The 24396-nt window shown below is 36.5% G+C and overlaps 4 protein-coding genes across 4 annotated transcripts; 3 read left to right on the top strand and 1 right to left on the bottom strand.

Moving 5' to 3' along the window:
- Positions 1 to 1760: 1760 nt before the first annotated feature.
- Positions 1761 to 2347, bottom strand: LOC101893766 (histone H1.C6/H1.C9-like). Its single transcript, XM_005186746.2, has 2 exons — positions 2338 to 2347; positions 1761 to 2209 (listed from the first exon to the last, which is right to left on the bottom strand). The coding sequence occupies exons 1-2, from the start codon at positions 2345 to 2347 to the stop codon at positions 1761 to 1763; spliced, it is 459 nt and encodes a 152-aa protein (XP_005186803.2).
- A 114-nt stretch (positions 2348 to 2461) lies between these two features.
- Positions 2462 to 7361, top strand: LOC131801836 (uncharacterized). The gene is made up of 2 exons (XM_059120819.1): positions 2462 to 2471; positions 6847 to 7361. The coding sequence occupies exons 1-2, from the start codon at positions 2462 to 2464 to the stop codon at positions 7359 to 7361; spliced, it is 525 nt and encodes a 174-aa protein (XP_058976802.1).
- Positions 7362 to 10469: 3108 nt separating this feature from the next.
- LOC131801876 (uncharacterized) lies at positions 10470 to 11207 on the top strand. The gene has a single exon (XM_059120985.1). It carries the CDS (start codon positions 10506 to 10508, stop codon positions 11130 to 11132), a length of 627 nt encoding a protein of 208 aa, XP_058976968.1. The 5' UTR covers positions 10470 to 10505; the 3' UTR covers positions 11133 to 11207.
- Positions 11208 to 15248: 4041 nt separating this feature from the next.
- On the top strand, positions 15249 to 15923 carry LOC101893597 (uncharacterized). The gene has a single exon (XM_020037930.2). It carries the CDS (start codon positions 15277 to 15279, stop codon positions 15886 to 15888), a length of 612 nt encoding a protein of 203 aa, XP_019893489.2. The 5' UTR covers positions 15249 to 15276; the 3' UTR covers positions 15889 to 15923.
- The last annotated feature ends 8473 nt before the right edge of the window (positions 15924 to 24396 follow it).

A 24396-nucleotide genomic window follows, 5' to 3' on the forward strand; every position in this document is an offset into this window, starting at 1 on the left:
GACGAATGACTTGAAATGATAGCAGTCTGAAGTTGGTTGCAGTTTTTTCATCTCACCCTGTACAAGAGGAGGTGTGTGTTTTTATCATATTTTTTCAATCGATTCGAATGAAAATTAACATTCGTGTTAAAAATTTTCGACATTGAACATGGTTTTGATATTTCTCCCATAGTACTTTATTCCCGATTTGAGCGATTGGCAAATTTTTTTTGGGAATTGAATTCTGAATACAAATAATACCTCCCATATAAAGGTACGTCCACATTTGCTCTATTTTAAATATTAAATTAACATTTTGATACACGAGTAGGGTCCACCGGCACAGAGCCTAACATCCTTTAACATAATCCAATAACTAGTAAAGAAAGTCTAAAAGACAGGCGGGCCGACTTTGTGATACCCTACACCCCTTTTCATATTTAGTAGAGCTTTATGTAACAAAAAAAAGTATAACAAAACGAATGAAAAATATTTATGGGAGCTATAGCTATATCTGAACCGATTTTCCAAATTTGGCATACTTGTTTCTAGGCTCAATTTGGTCGTGCTAAAATCTATCCCATTTGGGCCAATAATACCCGTTTGGTGCACAATAAAAGGCGAATCGGACGAAGGTATATTTGGGAGCTATATCCAAATCTGAATCGATCTCGATTATATCTGGCAAAGGTATTCCTGAGTTGTATTTGATATATTACCCCAAGTATTGTTGTTACAGAGAACATATTACGGCTACGGAGGATAAAAATATGAAATTGAATGAATAACATACATGGCAGCTATAGCTATATCTGAACTGAGTTCGATCAAATATGGCTTACTTATTTCCAGGCTTAATTTGGCTTGTGTGTGTAAAATTCCACATTATTTGGGCTGATATAAGTTTTGACCGATCATCTCCAATTTCAATAGAGTTCGTCCTTGCGTCAAACAAATGACCTGTGGAAAATATCATCAAATTTGGTACTTGAAACTCGTAATGGATACTACAGCCTATGATAGAAAATTGTCTGTGCTGGTATGTGCCCCTTATAATGGTACCTCCCCCTTATAATGGTACCTCCCGATATTCGGTATTTTGATGATTTTAGCGTCATTATTATTTGAAGTCCGAAATAGATACTACAGCCTAAGATAGAAGATTGTCTGTGCAGGTCCACGTCTTCGTGTAGCCCTCATATAACGGTACCACCCGATATTCGGTATTTTACTGATTTTAGCGACATTATTTGCCGGAATTGTTTCAAATTTGGTATTTGAAGTTCGTAATGGATACTACAGCCTAGGACAGCAAATTGTTAGTGCAGGTCCACGTCTTCGTATAGCCCTCATATAACTGTACCTCCCGATATTCGGAATTTTTGATGATTTTAGCTAAATTATTACGGATTTTTTTAAGTTTCGCATTTGCATATTTTAATGGCTTATGATAAAATTTACCTATGCAGGTCCATGTCATCGTATAGACCCTAATATAACAGCTACATTCGGTATTTTTAAGATTTTAACATAATTTTCGACGGATTTTATTGTTTTTGAGAATTGCCAAATTCGTTCCAAATGGTGGAGGGTATTCAAAGATCGGCCCGTCCGAACTTACAGCCATTTTACTGCTTATTATGGCTTATAGAACTCATCACCAATGTAAAAAAATCATTTTCAGTTTATTTTTTAATCAGAATAACAATATAATATATAACAAAACAAAAATAAATCCCTTACAACTAATCCTACTTCTACCAACTAACTAATATCTTAACTTACTTAGTTCTAATAACCAGATGTACAATATTCGATTGTTTGACCGGAGCACCGTTTGTATGAGCCACTTGCTTACTTATTGCTCTAATTACATTCGATTTCTTTGCCGGAGCTTTCTTATTTGCCGCAGGTTTTCTGTTAGCTTGCTTCCTATTTGGTTGCCTCTTAATCGCTGGTTTTTTATAAACAAATTTTTTGTTCGCCGGTTTCTTTTTCACCAACTGTTTTCTAGCCGGCTTCTTTGTTGTAGATCTAGCTGGTGCAGCAGTTGTGGTCGAAACTGATAGTTGCGGTGGAGAAGTTTGATCCGGGAGTTGTGGTGCAGCAGATTCATCGGGATTTGCAACGTCTGATTGAGTATCGGTAGGAGGTGTGTCTCCTGGAATTGCATCTGTTGGAGGTTTGTCTTCGGCTGGTTTTTGAGCAGTGGCCGTATCCTCTGCTAAAACTCCAACAAAGAAAAATACAAGTATTAAATATTTTGCAAACTTCATTTTGAAATGAAACCTATTAATTGTTCTCCATATTTATATAAATATTTTAAAATGAGAAAATATTTTTGAACTGTTTACTAACCAAAAATCATTTTGTTTATTCGCAATTTCTGACCTTATATTTTGTTTTATTAAAACGTTTATGTTTTTATGAGTTGAAGGTCGTTTTTAGATGGGTTATTTTCCGTTGATAAGTGAAAGCGGAAATGTTTCCAGGTATAATTTTGAGAAGCTAAAAGCAAAATATCAATGGGTTAGCAAGCATTCTTCACAGATGGCCTTGTCAATTACTTGCTTGATGTATTGATAAAATAAATATCAAATCATCCAAAATCAAGGTTGAATTTTGTAAAATCTACAGGCAGAAGCAAAAAAAAGAGAAGGATCTATAATTGAAAATATGGGTAATATTTTAGCTATTATCTTTTTGGAAACGCTGGTTTAAACAGCTAACGCACGATCCTAGTTTTGTTTCACATTAGTTTGTGGTCTCCGCCCAATGCCGTTGAAACAAATGTGACTAATACTTCAAATGGGGCTGTACTTCTTTACGGGGATGGATGTGTTGATTATGGCCTGCAACTCACGAAATTTAGCATGGATATGAGGCTAGGGGCAGAATAGAAGCCAATTGTTTTTGAAGATGATCGCATAATATTTAGGGGTTGAAATGAACAAAAAATTTAAGCATTTGCTGACTTTGCAGATGCTCTATAGGTCGCAATTATAAACCGATGGACGTGGAATTTAGCACGAGGCCAGAATTTAGAGCTGGTTAGGAGCCTAATATATATATATATTTTTTTTTTTTTTTTGGTCATTAGGCTATATCTATGGGGTAAAATTGACCATAACTTTTATATAAACAAGTAAAAACCAGTAAAGAAAGTCTTAAAGTCGGGCGGGGCCGACTTTATGATACCCTACACCACTTTGCTAATTTAGTAGAGCTCTGCATAACAATTAAAAGTTTTTATGGGGGAATTCAATCATACATGCTATGATTATAGTTATAATTTAAAGTTCAAAGGACTAAATATGCATATTACTGCTGTGGGTAACAAATATAACAAGTCGGATGAACAATATATATGGGAGATATAGCCATATCTGAACCGATCTTCACTAAATTTGACATACTAGCTTCTAGGTTTAATTCTGCCGTAAGTGCCAAATTCCATCCCATTTGGACAAATATTAGATATTTGGTGCTCAATAAAAGGTAAATCGGACGAAGTTATATATGGGAGCTGTATTCAAATCTGAACCGATCTCGATAAAATTTAGCAAACGTATTTCTGAGCTGTATTTGCTACATTTCCGCAAATATTGTTGTTACAAAGTGCATATTACGGCTGCGGGGGAGTAAAATAACAAATCGGATGAACAATATATATGGGAGCTATAGCTATATCTGAACCGATTTCGATCAAATTTGGCACACTTATTTTCAGGACTAATTTGGTTGTATGTGCAAAGTTCCATACTATTCGGGCTGATATTACACGTTTGGTGCACAATAAAAGGCAAATCGGATAAGAGATATATCTAAATTTTGACCGATTGTCTCCATTTTCAATAGGGTTCGTCCTTGGGCCAAACAAATGATCTGTGCAAAATTTAATCTAGATAGGATAAATGCGAACTATACTTTGTTTACAAAAATACATGGACAGACGTACGGACGGACAGACAGACGGACAGACAGACGGACGGACATGCATAAATCGACTCAGAATGTGATTCTATGCAGATCATCAAAAGGAACTATGGGTCTATCTCGTTTCCTTTTGCCTGTTACAAACAAATCCACAAAGACATAATACCCTGACCACCTTGTGGTGTAGGGTATAAAAATTAAGTTCGACCAGGCCAAACTTTTAATACCCTCCACATTGGGGTAAAGCAAACATTAGAACCCATTATGACTCACAAATACCAAAATCATCAAAATACAGAATATCGGGAAGTACGGCTATATGGGGCTATAAAAATCGTGGACCTATACCTGCAGTGTTTCGCCAAAGGAGCAAGAACCCATTATGACCTACAAATACCAATTTTCAGACAAATTCGTGAAAAAAAATATGGAAAAAATCATCAAAATACCGAATATCGGCAGGTAGCGTTATATGGGGACTATACCAAAACGTAGACCGATATATCTTATTTTCAATACCAATCATCCTAGACACAATGCAAATTGTTTTGGTTAATTTTGGCGCTCAAAGTCAAATAAAGTAAGCTGTGTCGAAATTTCAACAGACAGACAGACGGACATCGTTAAATCGAAATAGAATTTTATGCTGATTATTAATATATATACTTTATGTGGTCTACGACGAATATTTAAGGATGTTACAAACGGAATGACAAAGTTAATATGCCCTCCTTTCCAAGGTGGAGGGTATAAAAATATGAAAATTTCCACTTAATCGTGAATATTTTTAATCCTGGCGAAATCACAAATATCACGAAAATATCATTGTTACAGACCGTTACATTGATGCTCATATCCGAGATGTCGCATATATAGCAAAATATATACATTCTCATACATCAACGACGGGGATGTTAGTCAGACCGCTTATAACTCAAGAACGGCTGGACGGATTTTGACAATTCCCTCAAATTCGAAATAGCCTTTTGCAAGAAAAGGATAAAATCAAAGAAAATCGCGTGAAAATATTCCAATAAAGAAGCGAATATATATTTTTTTATTTTATGTTATATTTATTATCGCAAGAGATTTTTTCATATTTGACCTACAATAATGAATTTTAGGTTTGGTAATATCTTTTCATCTTGCAACACTTGGTTATGGGAGTATTATATTTAAGTCGCAATTATCATCCGATTTTCAAGAAATTTGGCATGGGGATAGAGTTAGGGTCGGAATTAAAGCCTATTGTTTTTCAAGCTGTATAGTTAGGGGTTCAAATGGACGAACAAATTAATCTTTCCTAATTTTGCAGAGGTTGGACAGGTAACAATTAAAAACTAATCGACACAGAATTTTGCCTGTGGTCAAGGTTTGGGACAGCGCAGAAGTGTTGTATTTTGGACGACCCTTGAATTATATTTAGCGGTTAAAATGGACCACAACTTTTGTGTGATTTTTATAGCCTCCACCATAGTATGGAGGGTATATTAAGTTTGTCATTCTGTTTTGTAACTCCTCGAAAAATACATTTTAGACCCCACAATATATATATATTTTATATATATATATATATATATATATATATATATATATATATATATGATCAGCATAAAATTCTATGTCGACTATATGTGTATTATATCTTCAGGACTTTTGGTATTACAAATGGGTCATGTAGGTCCACGTCTTCGTATAGCCCCCATATAACCTCCCGATATTCGGTATTTTGATGATTTTAGAGACAATATTCACCGGAATAGTTTCAAATTTGAAGCTCGTAATGGATACTACAGCCTAAGACAGAAAATGGGCCAAGTAGGTCCACGTCTTCGTATATCCCCCATGTAACGATACCTCCCAATATTCGGTATTTTGATGATTTTAGCGAAAATATTCATCGGAATTCTTTCAGATTTGGTATTTGAAGTTCGTAGTGGATACTGCAGCCTAAGACACAAAATGGGCCATGTAGGTCGACGTCTTCGTATAGCCGCCGTATAAGGGTACATCCCGATATTCGGTATTTTGATTACGTTAGCTACATTATTCACCGATTTTTTTTCTAAGTTTCACATTTGAATAATGTAATGGATTATGACAAAAATTACCTATGCAGGTCCATGTCGTCGTCGTTTCTAAGATTTTAGCAGAATTTTTAACGGATTTTATTGTTTTTGAGAATTGCCAAATTCGTTCCAAATGTATAATAGATATAGTGAGTAGTGAAAATTTTCAAGTTGACTTGATAGTACTCAAAATCCCAAAAGAGTTTGGAGTTCTTAGGCTAAACGGCGTAAATGTTATTATATAGTCTTTACCATAGACAAGGGGACCTCTATATTTTGAGATATATTTCGCAACATTTAGGATAGAGCTTTGAAATTTTGTGAAGAATGTACCAAAATTATTGGACCGATATTATCCATCTACAAACTCGACCTAAATTTGATAATAATATTACGAGCCAGACCGAGAAATAGACGGAAGGACACCGTTAGATCGACTGCAAATGTGCTGACAAGTACTTTGTCCAAAGAGACTTGGGTTCTTAAACCGCTACTTTTTTGAGCATGCTAATGGTAATATAAAATTTAAAACTAGTAATGATAATAACGGTAATCATCATCACATATTTTTTTTTGCAATTGTGTCATTGTAAACTTCTTTGCTGGCCTAACTTACTAACGTCAATGTTATTTTTTATATTGCCAGCTGTATTAGCATAAGGCTTAAATCTTGTTTTCTATTGTATTTCTATTGTATTGTACGAGAAATGACCTTATAACATGAATGTCGTTGACACGCAAAAATCATATAAATACCGAATCAAGCTGTATTCAACTATTCAGAAAATCGAAAAGATTTCATTCATTCACAACAAAATGAAATTATTTAAATTTTTATTGTTTGCCATTCTGTTGGTTGTAGTCCTGGCTGCTGATACACCACCAGCAGATACACCTCCTGCTGATACGCCTCCTGCAGATACACCTCCTGCTGATACTCCTCCCGCTGATACACCTCCTGCCGATACTCCTCCAGCTGATACACCTCCAGCTGATACTCCCCCAGCTGATACTCCTCCAGCTGATACTTCCCCAGCTGATAATCCTCCTGCAGACACACCACCCGCTGACACTCCTCCAGCCGATACTCCTCCAGCAGAGACTACAACAACCGCCCCAGTCAGAGCAACAACTAAAAAACCCACAACTGCAACCCGGAGGCCTGCAACTAAGAAACCAGTTGCCAAAAAGCCTGCAGCTAAAAAACCTGTCAATAGAAAGCCAGCAAATAAAAGGCCAGCCCAGAAGAAACCCGCCAATAAGAGAAGACCACAGGCCAAGAATGTTAATAGGATTCGAAACAGAAATGTACAAGTTGCCAAAACCAATGGCCCTGTTAAACAAACTAGCATCTTAAGATTAGTTATCCATACTTAAAATGATAATTTTTAATAAATAAAATATAAATTTCGTAAAAATATTCAAAATTTATTCATTGGAAGTACCCTACACCAGTAGGCATATTTAGTAGAGCTCCCGTAAGAAAATAATTTCTATTGGGACCAACCAACCATTAACTCTATTTGAATGAGTATCATGGCATAATTTGGTTTCAAGGGGAACTAATATATGGGAGGCATGTCCATTTCCTAATCGATTTTCACAAAATTTGACGGAGGAATTTTTACCTTTCACACCAAATTGCATTGCTATAGAGTGCATGATACCGATAAGGAAATTCGGCAAAATGCTTCATTCGTGCGGGAAATACCCGATTGTTCGGCCCGAAAATTCGGATACAAAATTCTGGTTTCATTTGGCTATACAAAACTTATATGTAATGCGTATCATTAGAAAGCTTGCGGATATACCTACCTACAAATGATCGTACGATGGGTTTTTATAACCTACACCACATAGTGGCAAGTCTATTACATCTTTGTGCATTTGTTTGTAACATGTAAGATGGAGAAGGAAGCGAGATAGACCCATAGTTACTTTTGAGGATCTCCATAGAATCACTTTCTGAGTTGATTTATGCATGTCAGTCCGTCTGTCCATGTGTTCTTGTGAACAAAATGCAGGTCGCATTTATTATCCGATTGAGATGACATTTTGCACAAATCATTTGTTTGGCTCAAGGACCAACCCTATTGAAATTGGAGATAATCGGTAAAAATTTAGATATAGCTTACATATATATGATATTTGGTTCCAAAAATCACATACAGCCCAGAAATCTCTCTGCCAAATTTCATTAAGATCGGATCAGATTTGGTTATAGCTCCCAAATATCTTCAACCAATATCGGGTTTATTGTGCAAATTTCATCCCATTTGGGCAAATAATAGACGTTTGGTGCACAATTAAAGGCAAATCGGACGAAGATATATATGTAAGCTATATCTAAATTTGTTTTTGAGGTGTGTATATTGCGCATGTGAGGGACTTTAACACCAACTCGGATGAAGCAAATATATGGGAGCTATAGCTATATCTGAACCGATTTTCACCAAAATCTTATACGCTTAATTCGGTCGGATGTGCCAAAATTCAGGTCACTTGTATTGATATTGGCCATTTGGTGCGCAATAAACCCGAAATCGGTTGAAAATATATATGAGAGCTATATCCAAATCTGAACCGATCTCGATAAAATTTAGCAAAGGTATTAATGAGCTCTATAAGATATCTGGTACCAAATCTCAATGTTGTCCAATGCATATTACGAATGTAAGGCACTTAAAGACCAAATCGAATGAAACATATGTAAGGTAGCTATAGTTATATCTGAACCGATTTTTTACAAATTTGATGTACTTTCTTCTAGATTGAATTCGGTCGGATGTACCAAAATTCAGGCCATTTAAAATTATATTAGCTATTTGGTGCACAATTAACCTGCAATCGGTTGAAAGTATATATGGGAGCTATATCTAAATTTGAACCGATTCTCACCAATTTCAATAGGGTTCGGCCTTGGACCAAACAAATATTGTTTGGAAAATGTCACATCAGTCGGACGGACGGACACACGGACTGACATGCATAAATCGACTCAGAACGTGATTTTATGAAGATCCTCAAAAACCGTATAAAAACCGGAGTTTTTTCGGGTCAAATAACCGGGTATTACCTTCTTATTTTTCCGTCATCAGATTTAAAAAGGTAAGCAATGGCTATAGCCGGAGCCGACCATGTGATACCCTACAACACTACAATATGTTCAAAGTCCCCTTTTGTCCAAATCCATTTTGGAAGATTTTGTTTTTAAAATAATGTCAAAGAGCCCAGTCCAGATGTTACCCTTAGGTTTTTGACCCGGGGAATTTGGCCAATATTCGGTTGGCCACCAGAACTCAAGCGCCGGCCATGGTGATGGTGTGTTCCGCCATAACAGCCGATGGTCGCTCTCCGCTCGTATTAATCGACCGGGCATCAGAATAAATGCCGAATAGTATCGCGAAAATATTCTGGAGGGTATATTAAAGCCTTGGGCAGGCAAACATTTTGGCCGCAGACCTTGGATCTTCCAGCAGGACTCAGCACCATCGCACTCAACACGCGCCACCCCAAAATGATTGCAAAATTAGGTTCCTCGCTTCATTTCCTGCTCACAATGGCCACCAAGATATCCGGATACCAATTTGGACTATTGTTTCTGGAGCATTTTGAAAAGCCAGGTTGGCACTAAAAAATACCAAAAAGTCAATCACCTCAAGCAAGCGCTTCGCCGGGAATGGGCCAAAATACCGCAGAGCAACATTCGGCCAGCGTGTGACGGTTTCATTGGCCGTTTGAATGCCATAATTCGTGTCAAAGGTGACCTATTCGAACAAATCTAAATTTATTCTAAAATTTGATGCTATTTCCGACATTTTTGCTTTCATTCAATAAAATTTAAAAAAAGTAAAAATTATGGTGTTTGACTTTGTTGCAGTTTTTTTATCTCACCCTATATATGTGGAAACCACTCAAAATATCTCTAATACAATAGTACAGAATAGAGATACAAATCATCAAAATGGAACATTGTTGGCGATTTGTTTGGGACACTATAATTATTTTGTTGTTGCAAAATAGTTAGGCTTAACCCCATGATAATTTTGTTATAAAAACAACATTTGTTTATAAGCAAAGAAATATGGTATTGTTTAACCGAGGGTAAAGCAGGTAATATCATGTTTTCAGACAGAGCCACCAATCCTCACCAAGTTTTCCCCTGGTTTTAGTCTGTCCAAAGTTTAAAAATTTAAAAATAATGTTTTATATTTAATCTTAGCACCTTCTGAAAATACGAGTTTGCAATAATAGCTTGAATATTTATATCTACACAAGGTCTTCTTTAGTAGTTCATCTGCACCTGTATTGATATAACAGATATATGTTGTTTTCAAACATTCTTATTTATTTATATTCATTTTTTCTATACGACGAAGACAATAATGAAAGTATAAAAACTTACTATTTTCTTGAAATTCTATTCAGAGATGACCTTATAATATTTTTGCCGCTGATACTCTAAAATCATATAAATATCGAAGAAACCGAAAAGAATTCAAGCATTCACTCACAAACAAGATGAAATTGTTTAAATTTCTGTTGCTTGCCATTCTGCTGGTTGCAGTTCTGGCTACGACTCCAGAGGAGACTCAACCAGAAGATACTCCACCAGAAGAGACCCCACCGGAAGATACTCCACCAGAAGAGACCCCACCAGAAGAAACTCCACCAGAAGAGACTCCTCCGGCTGATACACCACCCGCTGATACTCCTCCGGCTGATACTCCACCGGCTGATACTCCTCCGGCTGATACTCCCCCGGCAGATACTCCTACCGACGATACCCCACCAGCTGACACTCCTCCCGCTGATACCCCACCAGCAGAGAGTACAACTGCCGCCCCAGCCGGTGGAGCAACCACTAAGAAACCTGCAACTGCCAACAAAAAACCTGCAGCTAAGAAACCCGCTGGTAAAAAGAAAGCCGCAAAAAAGAATAAGAAGAAGAAGAATAAGAATAAGAATAAGAATAAGAATAAGAAGAAGAAGCCAAAAAAGAATAAGAAGGGAAAAAAGAAGGGTGCCAATAAAAAGAGACCTAAGGCCAAGAATTCGAATAGATTTAGAAACAGTAATATGCAAGTGGCCAGGTCCAGAGGACCTGTAAATCAAAGTAACAACGTAAGGCTTGTTATTCAAAATTAAATGATTTAAAATCATTTCCAATAAATCGACAAAAAAAAACGATTATTTGAAAAATCGTTTCAGAGTTAAATTTTATTAATTGGTCTTTTTTACTATGGGGCGATATTCAATCGATCTTGAAATTTTGCATAAGGTTCAAGGTTGGTGGGTTGGGATAAGATAAGCCAGGATTTGTGGAAACTCGGACCTTTACCTTTAGTTATTTTGTGAATAAAAATTAAATTTGGGAAGTAGTGTTTATATAAGTAGTTGTTTTTGGAAATTTGTACTAAGTGTGACAACTGTACTAAATGGTACGTAATTTTTATACCCTCCACCTTGGAAAGGAAGGTATATTAACTTTGTCATTTCGTTTGTAAAATCCTTACATATTCGTTAATAGTCAATTGAACGTCTGTCCGTCTGCCTGTATGTTGAAATCACGATACAGCCCACATTATTTGACGAAGAGTGCCAAAATTTAGCAGAGCAATTTGTATTGTGTCTAGGATGGTTGGTATTGAAAATGAGATATATCGGTCCACGTTTTGGTATAGCCCCATATAACGGTACCTCCTGATATTCGGTATTTTGATTATTTATGCCACATTTTTTCACGGATTAGGTCATAATAGGTCCTAGTTCGTGTGGCGAAACATTGTATGTATAGGTCCACGTTTTGGTATGGTCCCCATATAACGGTACCTCCCGATATTCGGTATTTTGATGATTTTTGACACATTTTTTCACGAATTTACCTGAAAATTGGTAGTTGTAGGTCAAAATGGGTCCCAGTTCGTGTGGCGAGACATTGTATGTATAGGTCCACGCTTTGGTATAGCCCCCATATAAAGGTACCTCCCGATATTCGGCATTTTGATGTTTTTTGCCACATTTCTTCGCGGATTTGTCTAGAAATTGGTATTTGTTGGTCTTAATGGGTTCTAGCTCTTTTGGCGAAACACTGTATGTATAGGTCCGCGTTTTTGTATAGCCTCATATAGCCGTATTGCCCGATATTCGGAATTTTGATGATTTTTGGCACATTTTCCCATGAATATGTCTAAAAATTGGTATATGTGGGTCAAAATGGGCTCTAATGTTTCCTTTTCCGGGCCTAAGTTTGTTTTTTACTTGTTTATTTTAGTTGTGCTTAAACGTGTTTTATCTCGAATTTTAAAATATTGGTATTGGAGTTTCTGCTGGTGGGCAGGGTTAAGATAGGGTTTTGGAATGCGTTCAGCAAGCATAAGAAATGTACTAAATGGTACTAAATTGGGTTTGCTTGAAAATATACTGTTTGAAATCTGAAATTTTGGCATTAGGATCACTGTTAGTGTGTAGGATTGAGATTTCGGGGTGGTTTTGGAAATACATACTAAATGGTACTAAATTTGGGATTTGGAAAAGGGATTGAGTTGGAAGTGTAAAATTTGACGTTAGGATCATCTTTTGTGGGTTTGGTGATACATAACGGGGAATTTGAAAGTACGTACTAAATCGAAATAATAGTTTGGTACTAACTTTAATATTTGTAGAAGGAATAGATTTTGAAATCTTGAGTTTGGAATGAGAAATTTCGATATTGTGTAGGATAAAAAAAAAACTAAAACAAGTAAGCAAAGGCTATAGTCGTGCGGGGCCGACCATGTTATACCCTACAATACTACAATATGTGAGAAGCCCCCTCATGTCCAAATCCATTTTGGAAGATTTCGCTTTTGAAATTATGTCACGGAGCACTGCCCAGATATTACCCTTAGCATTTTGACCAGGGACATTTTCCCAATATTTATGCACTCCGTCGTGCTGTTAGTTTTTGTGGTCCATTTTACGGCTAAATATAATCCAATGGTCATCCAAAATGCTAGAATTCTTCACTGTGCTTAATTATCTTTTTAGACGTGTCGATTGGCTTCAATTGTGTGATCAGGAATTTTTTTCTGTTTTTGATTCATTTGAACCCCTAAATATTTTGCTATCATCTCCAAAAGCAATTTGGCTATATTCGTCAACGAAATCAGCATAAAAAAGCCAGAAGTTCGCCTTTTATATATTTCGGATAGCGCCTGTAAGTAATGTTGGTATTTTTTACACAAAAGTAGTAGTCCATTCTACCCGCTGTCTTGAATTCTAGCTTCATGCAAGATTTCGTGTCCTTTGGTTTCTATTTGTGACCTTTATAACGGATGCAAAATCAGGAACATTTTGAGTTGCTGGTCCATTTCAACCCCTAAATATATTGCGGACATCTTTGAAAACAATAGACTTAGCCCTTCGGAGCCTAACCCTACCTTTGTCAAAAATTTCGTGAGGATCGAACGATAATTGCAATCTGTATATAAACAATAACCCCAACCTGTGTTATAAAGTGCAAAAATAAACAAAATATACACTTCAATATTATAAGTCAAATTGAAAAAATCGCATGCGATAAAAAATATGAAAAAATAAAAAAATGTCACAAAATCAATATTAACATCATTATTGGGATCTTTTTATGCGATTTTTTTTCGATTTTATACTTTTATGCCAAAAGGGGCATTCCAAATTTACAAAATTTGTCAAATTCGCTCCAGTCATTCTGGAGATATAAGCATTCTAGCTAACATCCCTTTCTTTGTATATATACATTGTATATATTTCTCTATATATATCCGATATTTTTACTATCGGCATCTACGTAACGGTCAGAATTGGCCTGTTCGTCTATTTGTTATTTCGCCGCATTAAAAATATTCGCGGTTCAATAGAAAATTTGACGTTTATTTATCACAAATGCTATGGGCTATTTCAACCACTAAATATTACCCGATGACCATCGAAATTGGTAGGCTTCTGCCCAGCCCAAAGCTCTAACCCCATGCTCTAACTTTCGCTTCGATTGGTCTATAATTGTGACCTGTAGAGCAACTGCAAAATCAGGAAATTTTTCAGTTTTTGGTCCATTTCAACCCCTAAGTATTATGCGATCATCTCCAAAAGAAATAGGGTTCAATTCTGACCGATTCGCGATGATCGGTTCATAATTGCGACCTGTAGATTGATTACAAATTAACATGGACAGACGGACAGACGGACGGACATACATAGCTAGATCGACTCAGCTCGGCGAGATAGGAAGATTCATATATACTTTCCTATGTGGGAAATCAATATTTCGTGGTGTTACATAATTTTTGGCTCAATCAAACTTATAATATCCCCCACACAAAGTGTTGTAGGGTATAAAAATTTTTGGGCGGATCGAAAATGGTAATATGCTGGTAATTTGAAATGTTGATAAAGACTTGAGGTTGGAAAATGGTACTGATATTGCACTACACTTGTGGTGTGGCCCCGATACCAACATTCCAAATTTCCAGCTACCTCCGTTCACCTGCACCTACATCTAATATATACTATGGAAGGTATATTAAGTTTGTCGCTCCATGTGTAATTACCTGAAATACGCATTCTAGAGCCCACAAATTATTTACAGGGTGAGATAAAAAAATTGCAACAAAGTCAAACGGCATAATTATGATTTCTTTTTTTAATTTTATTGAATGAAATCTGAAAATGTCGGAAATAGCATCAAATTTTAGAATAAGTTTAAATTTCTTCGAATTGGTAACCTTTGGCACGAATTATTAGCGAGGACCCTCATTTTCTAACCGTGCTGAGTGCAATGGTGATGAGTCCTGTTGGAATATCCAAGGTCTGCGGCCAAAATGTTTGCATGCCCAATGCTTTAATACGCATTTTTTCGAATATTTTCACAATAACGCGATAAAAAGTTTTTCTAAATAAATATTAATTTTTAAATAATTCTAGAATTTACCTCAATGCCAGCAAAAGCATGATATAAATGTTCTATAAGAAACATAATAGCATGTGAGGTGGAAAAACACCGGAAATCTAAACTCATAGCGATATCTTCCAACTGCTAATTGCACTAACAAACTGTCATTGATATATTGTCGATTCCCATCTGTATTGATTCACCAGTTGGTTATTGTTTCCGTTCTTATTTTTCCATAGAAATAAACAATAGAAAAACCGAGCCAAATATTTGTTCTTTCACTTTTAAAAGGGAAATGGCCTTAACATTTTTCTATCGCCGACAGTTTAAAATCATATAAATACCGTGAAAATCGAATAGAAATCATTCACTCGCAACAAAATGAAATTATTTCAATTAATTTTGTTCGCTATTCTGCTGGTTGCAGTTCTAGCTGCTGATACTCCACCGGCTGATACGCCTCCGGCTGATACTCCCCCGGCTGATACTCCTCCAGCTGATACCCCTCCTGCTGATACTCCTCCGGCCGATACCCCACCAGCTGATACACCTCCTGCTGATACACCTCCTGCTGATACACCTCCTGCCGACACCCCTCCAGCTGATACTCCCCCAGCTGACACTCCACCCGCTGATACTCCTCCCGCTGATACCCCACCAGCTGACACTCCCCCCGCTGGTACACCACCAGCAGAGACCACAACTGCCGCCCCAGCCCCAGGAGGAGCTACCACTAAGAAACCTGCTACTACTACCAAAAAGCCTGTAGCTAAGAAACCAGCTGGCAAAAAACCAGCTGGCAAAAAACCAGCCGCCAAGAGACCTGCCAAGAAGAAGCCAGCTAAGAAAAGGCCTGCCAATAAGAAACCTGCAAATAAAAGGAGACCTAAGGCCAAGAATTCGAATAGACTCAGAAACCGAAATATGCAAGTCGCCATGTCCAAGGGACCCGTCAAACAAAATAACAATGTGAAATTTGTTATCCAAAATTAAAATAAATAAATATTGAATAAATTGCAGAACATTAATTGTGCAAAAATGTTCGACGTTTATTATTAATATTAGATTTTCAAGTAAACAAGTAAAATTGTAACCTTTAGTTTTGCCGACAGATTTATACCCTTAGCCATTGTTCGATCATTTAAACATATTTTGACGTCTGTTATGATTATTTGAACTGTTGACCCTCTGTGGAGTGGGTTCTGAAGAAATTGCACCTAAGTAAATACGATATAAATATGGGGTAACTTGGAAAGAGGTTGGTAACTTCCTTCACTTTACATGACATATGTGATCATTTTTTAGGAAATGTGAACATGTGCCTGAGGTACCGGGTACAGTCGACCGAAGCATTCCATTTTCATACTTCATCTGTTTGATGCTTATTTCGCTTTTTGAGCGTTTTGTTTTTCAGAATTTTGAACCCTATGTGGAGTATGTAGCAAAAGAAATAGTCCGATTGCTATCATCGTTTTAACAGATCTGTTATTGATATAAATATTGAGATCTATCAAGTCTGGAATGGAATTGGATGCTAATTTCACTTTGTGGGGAGGTAGCAGAAGGAGTGGACGGATATATCCCATCTTCACAACAGATCTTGTGTCAGTCGAAATAATGGGATGTGTGAAATATAAAGAGAACCTGATGCTTATTTCGCGTTTTATAATCTTCATAGATATTCAAAATTTTGACCCTTTGTAGGGCAGGTACAGATCCTGTGTTGATGGAAACATTCCGATTTGGCAAGTGTAAATGCAATCGAATGTTAATTTCCCGTTTTATGAGCTTAATGTATACTCAACATTTCGGCTTTTTGTGGGGGAGGTACCAGAAGGAATGTACCAATATATTCCATCTTAATACCAGATCTTGAGATTATAAAAACATTGGGATGTGTGAAATTTAAAGACAATCGGATTCTTACTTCACATTTTATAAGAGTTATAACTATTAACAAGTAAAAAAGCAGTACGTTTAGCCGGGCCGAACTTTGAATACCCTCCACCACTTGGAACAAATAAAAAAATTTCCAAAAATATAAATCCATTAAAAATTCTGTTAAAATATCTAATATCGGAAGGTGCCGATATATGGGGGGGATATACGATATTGTGGACCTATATAGACAATTACCTTTCAGGGGGTAAAGTGCTCACAAATAACCTCTTGTGTACAATTTCAGACAATTCCGTTGAAAAATGTAACTAAAATCATCAAAATACCAAATATCGGGGGTACCGTTATATGGGGGGCTAACGATATCGTAGACCTATACAGATAATTCTCTTCCAAGGGATAAAGTACTCACAATGAACTCTTCATGTGGAATTTCAGACAATTTCATTGAAAAATGTGGCTGAAATCATCAAAATACCGAATATCGGGAATACTGTTATATGGGGGCTATAGGATATGGTGGATCTATAAAGACAACTCTCTTTCAGGGGATAAAGTACTCACAAAGAACTCCTTGTGCAGAATTTCAGACAATTCCGTTGAAAAATGTGTCTAAAATCATCAAAATACCGAATATCGGAGGGTACCGCTCTATCGAGGCTATACGATATCGTGGACCTATATAGACAATTCTCTTTCAAGGGATAAAATACTCATGAGGAACTTCTTGTGTGGATTTTCAGACCATTCCATTAGAAAATGTGGCTAAAATCATCAAAATACCGAATATCGCAGAGTACCCTTATATGGGGGCTTTACGATATCGTGGACCAATATAGACAATTCTCTTCGAGGTATAAAGTACCCTCTAGGGCCTTCTTGTGTGGAATTTCAGACAATTCCATTGAAAAATGTGGCTAACATCATCAAAATACCGAATATCGAGGGGTACCGTTATATGGGAGCTTTACGATATCGTGGACCGATATAGCCCATCTTCGAACTTGACCTGCCTACAGGCAAAAGAGATTTTTGTGCAATATTTTAGCTTCCTATCTTAATTCGTTTAGACTGTAGCGCGATTACAACAGACGGACGGACAGACGGACGGACAGGGCTAACTCGTCTTAGAATTTAACGCTGATCAAGAATATATATACTTTGTTGGGTCTAAAATGATTATTTCGATGAGTTACAAACGGAATGACGAACTTAACCATACTATGTATGGTGGAAGGTATAAAAATTTTGACCCTTTGTGCGAGAGGAACTTGATGGAGAGCACTGATATTATCAATTTTTGCACCTGACTGAGAGGTAAATATTAGGATTTGCAAAGTTTGAGAAAATCGGGGGAGGTATTTGATGGAGTGGACCGACCTAGAACTCACGCAAATATTAGGATTTGCAATGTTGGAGCAAAAACTATATTTTTCGAAAATTTCAAAATTTTGTGAGGGAGGTACAGAAACACTAGACCTTGGGTTATTAAAAATATTGGGATGTGTGAAATTTGAAAACAATCGGACTCTTACATCACATTTTATAAGAGTTCTAATTTTTCAAAAATGTTGACCCTTTGACCTCGACGTAGTGAACCGATATTGTCGATTTTCGCACCTAAACTAGGACTGACGCAAATATTAGCATTTGCAAAGTTGGGGCAAAATTGGATTAAGGTTTCTCTTTCTGTGCAGCAAATATATATTTTTTGAAAATCTCGATCTTTTATGGGGGAGGCACAAGAAGAAGTAGACCAATATTGCCCATCTCCGAACTCGATCTAAATTTGACAAAAATATTACAATATACCAAGTTTGGACCAAATCGGATACTCCCTTCTAGAGTTATCGTACGCACCAGCCAGCCAGACAGACGAATGGACGGACATCGCTAGATCGCCTCCAAATTTCCCGGATTTATTTATTTATTTATCTATGCAGCAAATATATATATTTTTTGAAAATCTCGATCTTTTATGGGGGAGGCACAAGAAGAAGTAGACCAATATTGCCCATCTCCGAACTCGATCTAAATTTGACAAAAATATTACAATATACCAAGTTTGGACCAAATCGGATACTCCCTTCTAGAGTATACGCACCAGCCAGCCAGACAGACGAATGGACGGACATCGCTAGATCGCCTCCAAATGTCCCGGATTTAGTCCAAAGAGACCTAGGGTCTAAAACCGTTTTTTCGAGTAGGCACGTTTTAACCGTATCAAATGATATATACCCTCTCCAGACAGATGGCTGAGGGTATAAAAAATCAATATTGAGCATTTCTTTAAATATGCCGTTGAGCGAAAATTCAGTGCGTTCGCATAGTATTGACTAATTAAAAAAGTACTCCTATCAGGTCAACCCATTTGTTGGTATAGTCCTTATGGAAATGTAAACACCCACTCCAATTTTTTGCTAATTTTTGCCCGGAATTTTAAAATATTATTAATTATTATTTTTTATGTAAGAGACCCACTAAAAGCCAAGGGAACTTATAAGAATCGCTGGCACCTTTCGAAACCATAGTACTCCCTGCCTTAGTTCCTGGTAAACATTATCATTTTTTACCACTGATAAAAAATTAATTATTAAAAATTAAAATTAATTTGAAATACAATTTCGATTTCGATTTCGATTTTTAATTAAAACCTGTTAAACATATAAACTAGCATTGGCAAAGTATTTAGCTTGCCTCCGCATTTGCCTAGATTATTTGGTTAAAATGTGACGTAAGAAAGTTGTTAAAACATTCTGTTTTCAAACTGTGTTTCTATTGTTAAATTATTTTGTCAATATAAAATTGAAAAAGAAATTATTTAAATTCATACATATGTTGTTTTGTTAAATTGGAAATATTTATACGACCAAAAAAGCCATATCTAACATTGATATTAAGAAAAAAAGACTAATTGTTTACAAATAAGCTTAAAAACTTTTCATTTGACACACGCCATGGTCGTTTTGAACTTTGAACATATTATGATTTTCCAACCGTTTATAAACTTCACAATTTGTTTTAATTGTCGCAATGCCTCCCTTGGAAAAAGAACAGCTTGTTTTAAAATTCCAACTATAAGTATTTCTGTCCACTTGTCTAAAAGACAAGAGGATAGAGCTATCTTCAAACTTGAAAAAGGTATCATAATAACGCTAGACGACAGCGCTAGATCGGCAATTTGAAAAGTATAAGTAGGCTTGCCGACTGCATATGTTTTAACCCAAGGTCTATTTACAAGGTCACATAATAAGGCCTTCCTTTTCAGGCCAAAATATACATGTACAACATTGAAATGTAAAGAGAAGACTAAGACTTAAATTCGCCTCCAGTGTGACTTTATTAAATAAGCCTCGGTTTAAACACAGCTTTTATTTTATACCCTACACCATAAGGTGGTTAACATTCTGAGTCGATTTATGCATGTCCGTCCGTCCGTCTGTCTGTCTGTCCGTCCATCCGTCTGTCCATGTATTTTTGTAAACAAAGTACAGGTCGTATTTACTACCCGATCCAGATGAAGTTTTGCACAAATTGTTTGTTTGGCCCAAGGATGAACCCTATTGAAATTGGAGATAATCGGTCAAAATTTAGATATATCTCCTTTCTTTTCATACCCTCCACCATACATAGTATGGAGGGTATATTAAGTTTGTCATTCCGTTTGTAACTCATCGAAATAATCATTTTATCATCATTTTATCATCAACCTAACAAAGTATATATATTCTTGATCAGCCAAAAATTCTAAGACGATTTAGCCCTGTCCGTCCGTCTGTCCGTCTGTTGTAATCACGCTACAGTCTAAACGAATTAAGATAGGAAGCTAAAATTTTGCACAGATCCCTCTTTTGTCTACAGGCAGGTCAATTTCGAAGATGGGCTATATCGGTCCACGATATCGTATAGCCCCCATATAGCGGTACCCCCCGATATTCGGTATTTTGATGATTTTAGCCACATTTTCTAATGGAATGAATCTGTAAATCCACACAAGAAGTTCCTTGAGGGTACTTTATTCCTTGGAAGAGAATTATCTATATAGGTCCACGATATCGTATAGCCTCCATATGACGGTACCCCCGATATTCGGTATTTTGATGATTTTAGCCACATTTTTCAACGGAATTGTCTGATAATCCACACAAGGAGCCACTTTATCCCTTGGAAGAGAATTATCTATATATGTCCACGATATCGTACGGTCTCCATATAACTGTACCCCCCGATATTCCTTATTTTTTTACCAACATTTTTCAACGGAATTGTCTGAAAATCCACACAAAAAGGTACCTTGTGGGTATTTTATACCTCGGAAGAGAATTATCTATATAGGTCCACGATATCGTATAGCCCCCATATAACGGTACCCCCGATATTCGGTATATTGGTGATTTCAGCCACTTTTTTCATTGGAATTGACTGAAATTCCACACGAGGAGTTCTTTGTGAGCACTTTAAAGGTAATTGTCTATATACATATAATATCGTATATCCCCTCATATATCGACACCTTCCGATATTAGATATTTTAAAGATTTTAACAGAATTTTTAATGGATTTTATTTTTCGAAAATTTTCTAATTCGTTCCAAATGGTGGTATTCAAAGTTCGGCCCGGACGAACTTACTGCTTTTTTACTTGTTACTGCTTTTTTACTTGTTCAGCCCAAATAGTAAGAAAATAAGTATTCCAAATTTTAATAGAAATCGGTTCAGATATAGCTATGTCTCCCATATATATCTTTGTCCGATTTGCCTTTAATTGTACACCAAATGTGTAATATTAGCCCACATGTGATGAAATTCGGCACTTACGACCAAACTGGATCTAGAAACAAGTATGTTACATTTGGTGAGAATCGGTTCAGATATAGCCATAGCTCCCATATATATTGTTCATCCGATTTGTTGAATTTGTCCTGCCCAGACGTTTTATCCACTTGGTAGTAGCTAAACTCGGGGAAATATATACAGCTCAGAAATAACATTGGCCAAATTTTATCGAGATCGGTACATATTTGGATATATCTCACATATATATCATTATCCGATTTCTAGTTAATTGTGCACCATATGGGTAATGTAAGCCCGAATTGAGGAAGATAAATAAGTTCCTTTAAGACTTTCTTTACTGCTTTTTATTTTTATACCCTACAACACTTTGTGTTGGGGGTTTTATAAGTTTGATTGGTTTCCCACATGGGAAAGTATATATATATGGATCTTCCTATCTCGCCGAGCTGAGTCGATCTAGCTATGTATGTCCGTCCGTCCGTCTGTCCATGTTAATTTGTAATCTCTCTACAGGTCGCAGTTATGGCCCGATCCTCACGAAATTTTGAATGGAGGTGGGGCTACGGCCAGAATAGAAGTCTATTGATTTTCGATGATCGCATAATATTTAGGGGTTGAAATGGACCAAAAACTTCCTGATTTTGCAGGTCGCAATTATAGACCACTCGAAGCGGAAGCCTTCCAATTTTGATGCTCATCGGGTAATATTTAGTGGGTGAAATAGACCACAACATTTGTGTTAAATGAAAGTCAAACTTTCCATTAAACCTCGAAAATTTTGAATCCCGGCGAAATCACAAATAGACGAAGAGGTGAATTCCGACCGTTACGTAGATGCCGATAGTAAATATATCGGATATATATAGCAAAATATATACAATGTATATATACAAAAGAAGAGGATGTTAGCTAGAATGCTTATTTCTCAGGAATGGCTGCACCGATTTTGACAAATTTTGTCAATTCAGAATGCACTCCAGGCATAAAAGTATAAAATCTAAAATATCGCATAAAAAGATGCCACTAATGATGTTGGTATAGATTTGGTAGTATTTTGCGACATTGTTTTATTTTTTTTTTTATTTTTTATCGCACGCGATTTTTCCATTTGACTTATAATATTGAAGTGTATATTTTGTAATATTTTTTCCACCTTACAACACAGGTTGGGGTTACTATATACAGATTGCAAATATCGTACGATCCTCACGAAAAATTCAAAAATAGAAGCCAAAAGACACGAAATCTCACATGAAGTTAGAATTAAGGGCAACGGGTAGAATGGGCCACTGAAAATTTGTGAAAAAATACAATGATTGCCACTCTAACGGAACGCTGAAAATAATTTACAGGTGAAATCCAAAATACACCATAGGCGAACTTCTGTTTTTTTATTCTGATTTCATTGACGAATTTAGCCATATATCGTAGTCAAGCAACTCATATAATTGAGTCTAAATTTAGAGATACAGCGGGGCCTCTTGCTTTCGAGAATGGTCGCAAAACACAGAAAAACTCTCCTGATCACACAATTCAAACCAATCGACACGGAATCAGAGGAGAGTTAAGGGCAGGGAAGAAGTCAAGCATTTTAGATGACCATTGGATTATATTTAGCTGTAAAACGGACCACAACAACTAACAGCACGACGGAGTGCCTAAATTTTGGGCTAATGGGCCTGTGGGGTATCGTATGGTCGGCCCCGCACGTCCATAGCCTTTGCTCACTTTTTCTTTTTTATACCCTCCACCAAACATAGAATGGAAGGTATATGAAGTTCGTTATTCCGTTTGTAACTCATCGAAATAATCATTTTAGACCCAACAAAATATATATATTCTATTAAGCCATGTCCGTCCGTCTGTTGTAATCACGCTACAGTATAAACGAATTAAGATAGGAAGCTAAAATATTGCACAGATGCTCCTTTTGTCCGCAGGCAGGTCAAGTTCAAAGATGGGCTATATCGGTCCACGATATCGTGTAGCCCCCATATAACGGTACCCCCCGATATTCGGTATTTTGATGATTTTAGCCACATTTTCTAATGGAATGAACTTGAAAATCCACACAAGAAGTTCCTTGTAGGTACTTTATTCCTTGAAAGATAATTATCTACATAGGTCCACGATATCGTATGGCCCCCATATATCTGTACCCCCCGATATTCGTTATTTTGATGATTTTACCAACATTTTTCAACGGAATTGTCTGAAAATCCACACAAGGAGTACCTTGTGGGTATTTTATACCTCGGAAGAGAATTATCTATATAGTTCAACGATATCTTATAGCCCCCATATAATGGTACCACCGATATTCCGTATATTGGTGATTTCAGCCACTTTTTTAATGGAATTGACTGAAATTCCACACGAAGAGTTCTTTGTGAGCACTTTAACCTCTGAAAGGTAATTGTCTACATACACATAATATCGTATATCCCCCATATATCGGCACCTTCCGATATTAGATATTTTAAAGATTTTAACAGAATTTTTAATGGATTTTATTTTTTCAGAATTTTCTAATTCGTTCCTCATGGTGGAGGGTATTCAAAGTTCGGCCCAGACGAACTTACTGTTTTTTACATGTTCGAATTTGATTTTTATTCTGCACCAAAAGTATAATATCAGCCCAAATAGTAAGAAAATAAGTATGCCAAATTTTAATAGAAATCGGTTCAGATATAGCTATATCTCCCATATATATCTTTGTCCGATTTGCCTTTAATTGTACACCAAATATGTAATATTAGCCCACATATTTTGGGCGCATGTTCCTGCTAAGGGTAATATCTGGGCA

This window comes from Musca domestica, unplaced genomic scaffold (assembly GCF_030504385.1).
Source record: "Musca domestica strain aabys unplaced genomic scaffold, Musca_domestica.polishedcontigs.V.1.1 18, whole genome shotgun sequence".
In the NCBI taxonomy this organism is placed as follows: domain Eukaryota; kingdom Metazoa; phylum Arthropoda; class Insecta; order Diptera; family Muscidae; genus Musca; species Musca domestica.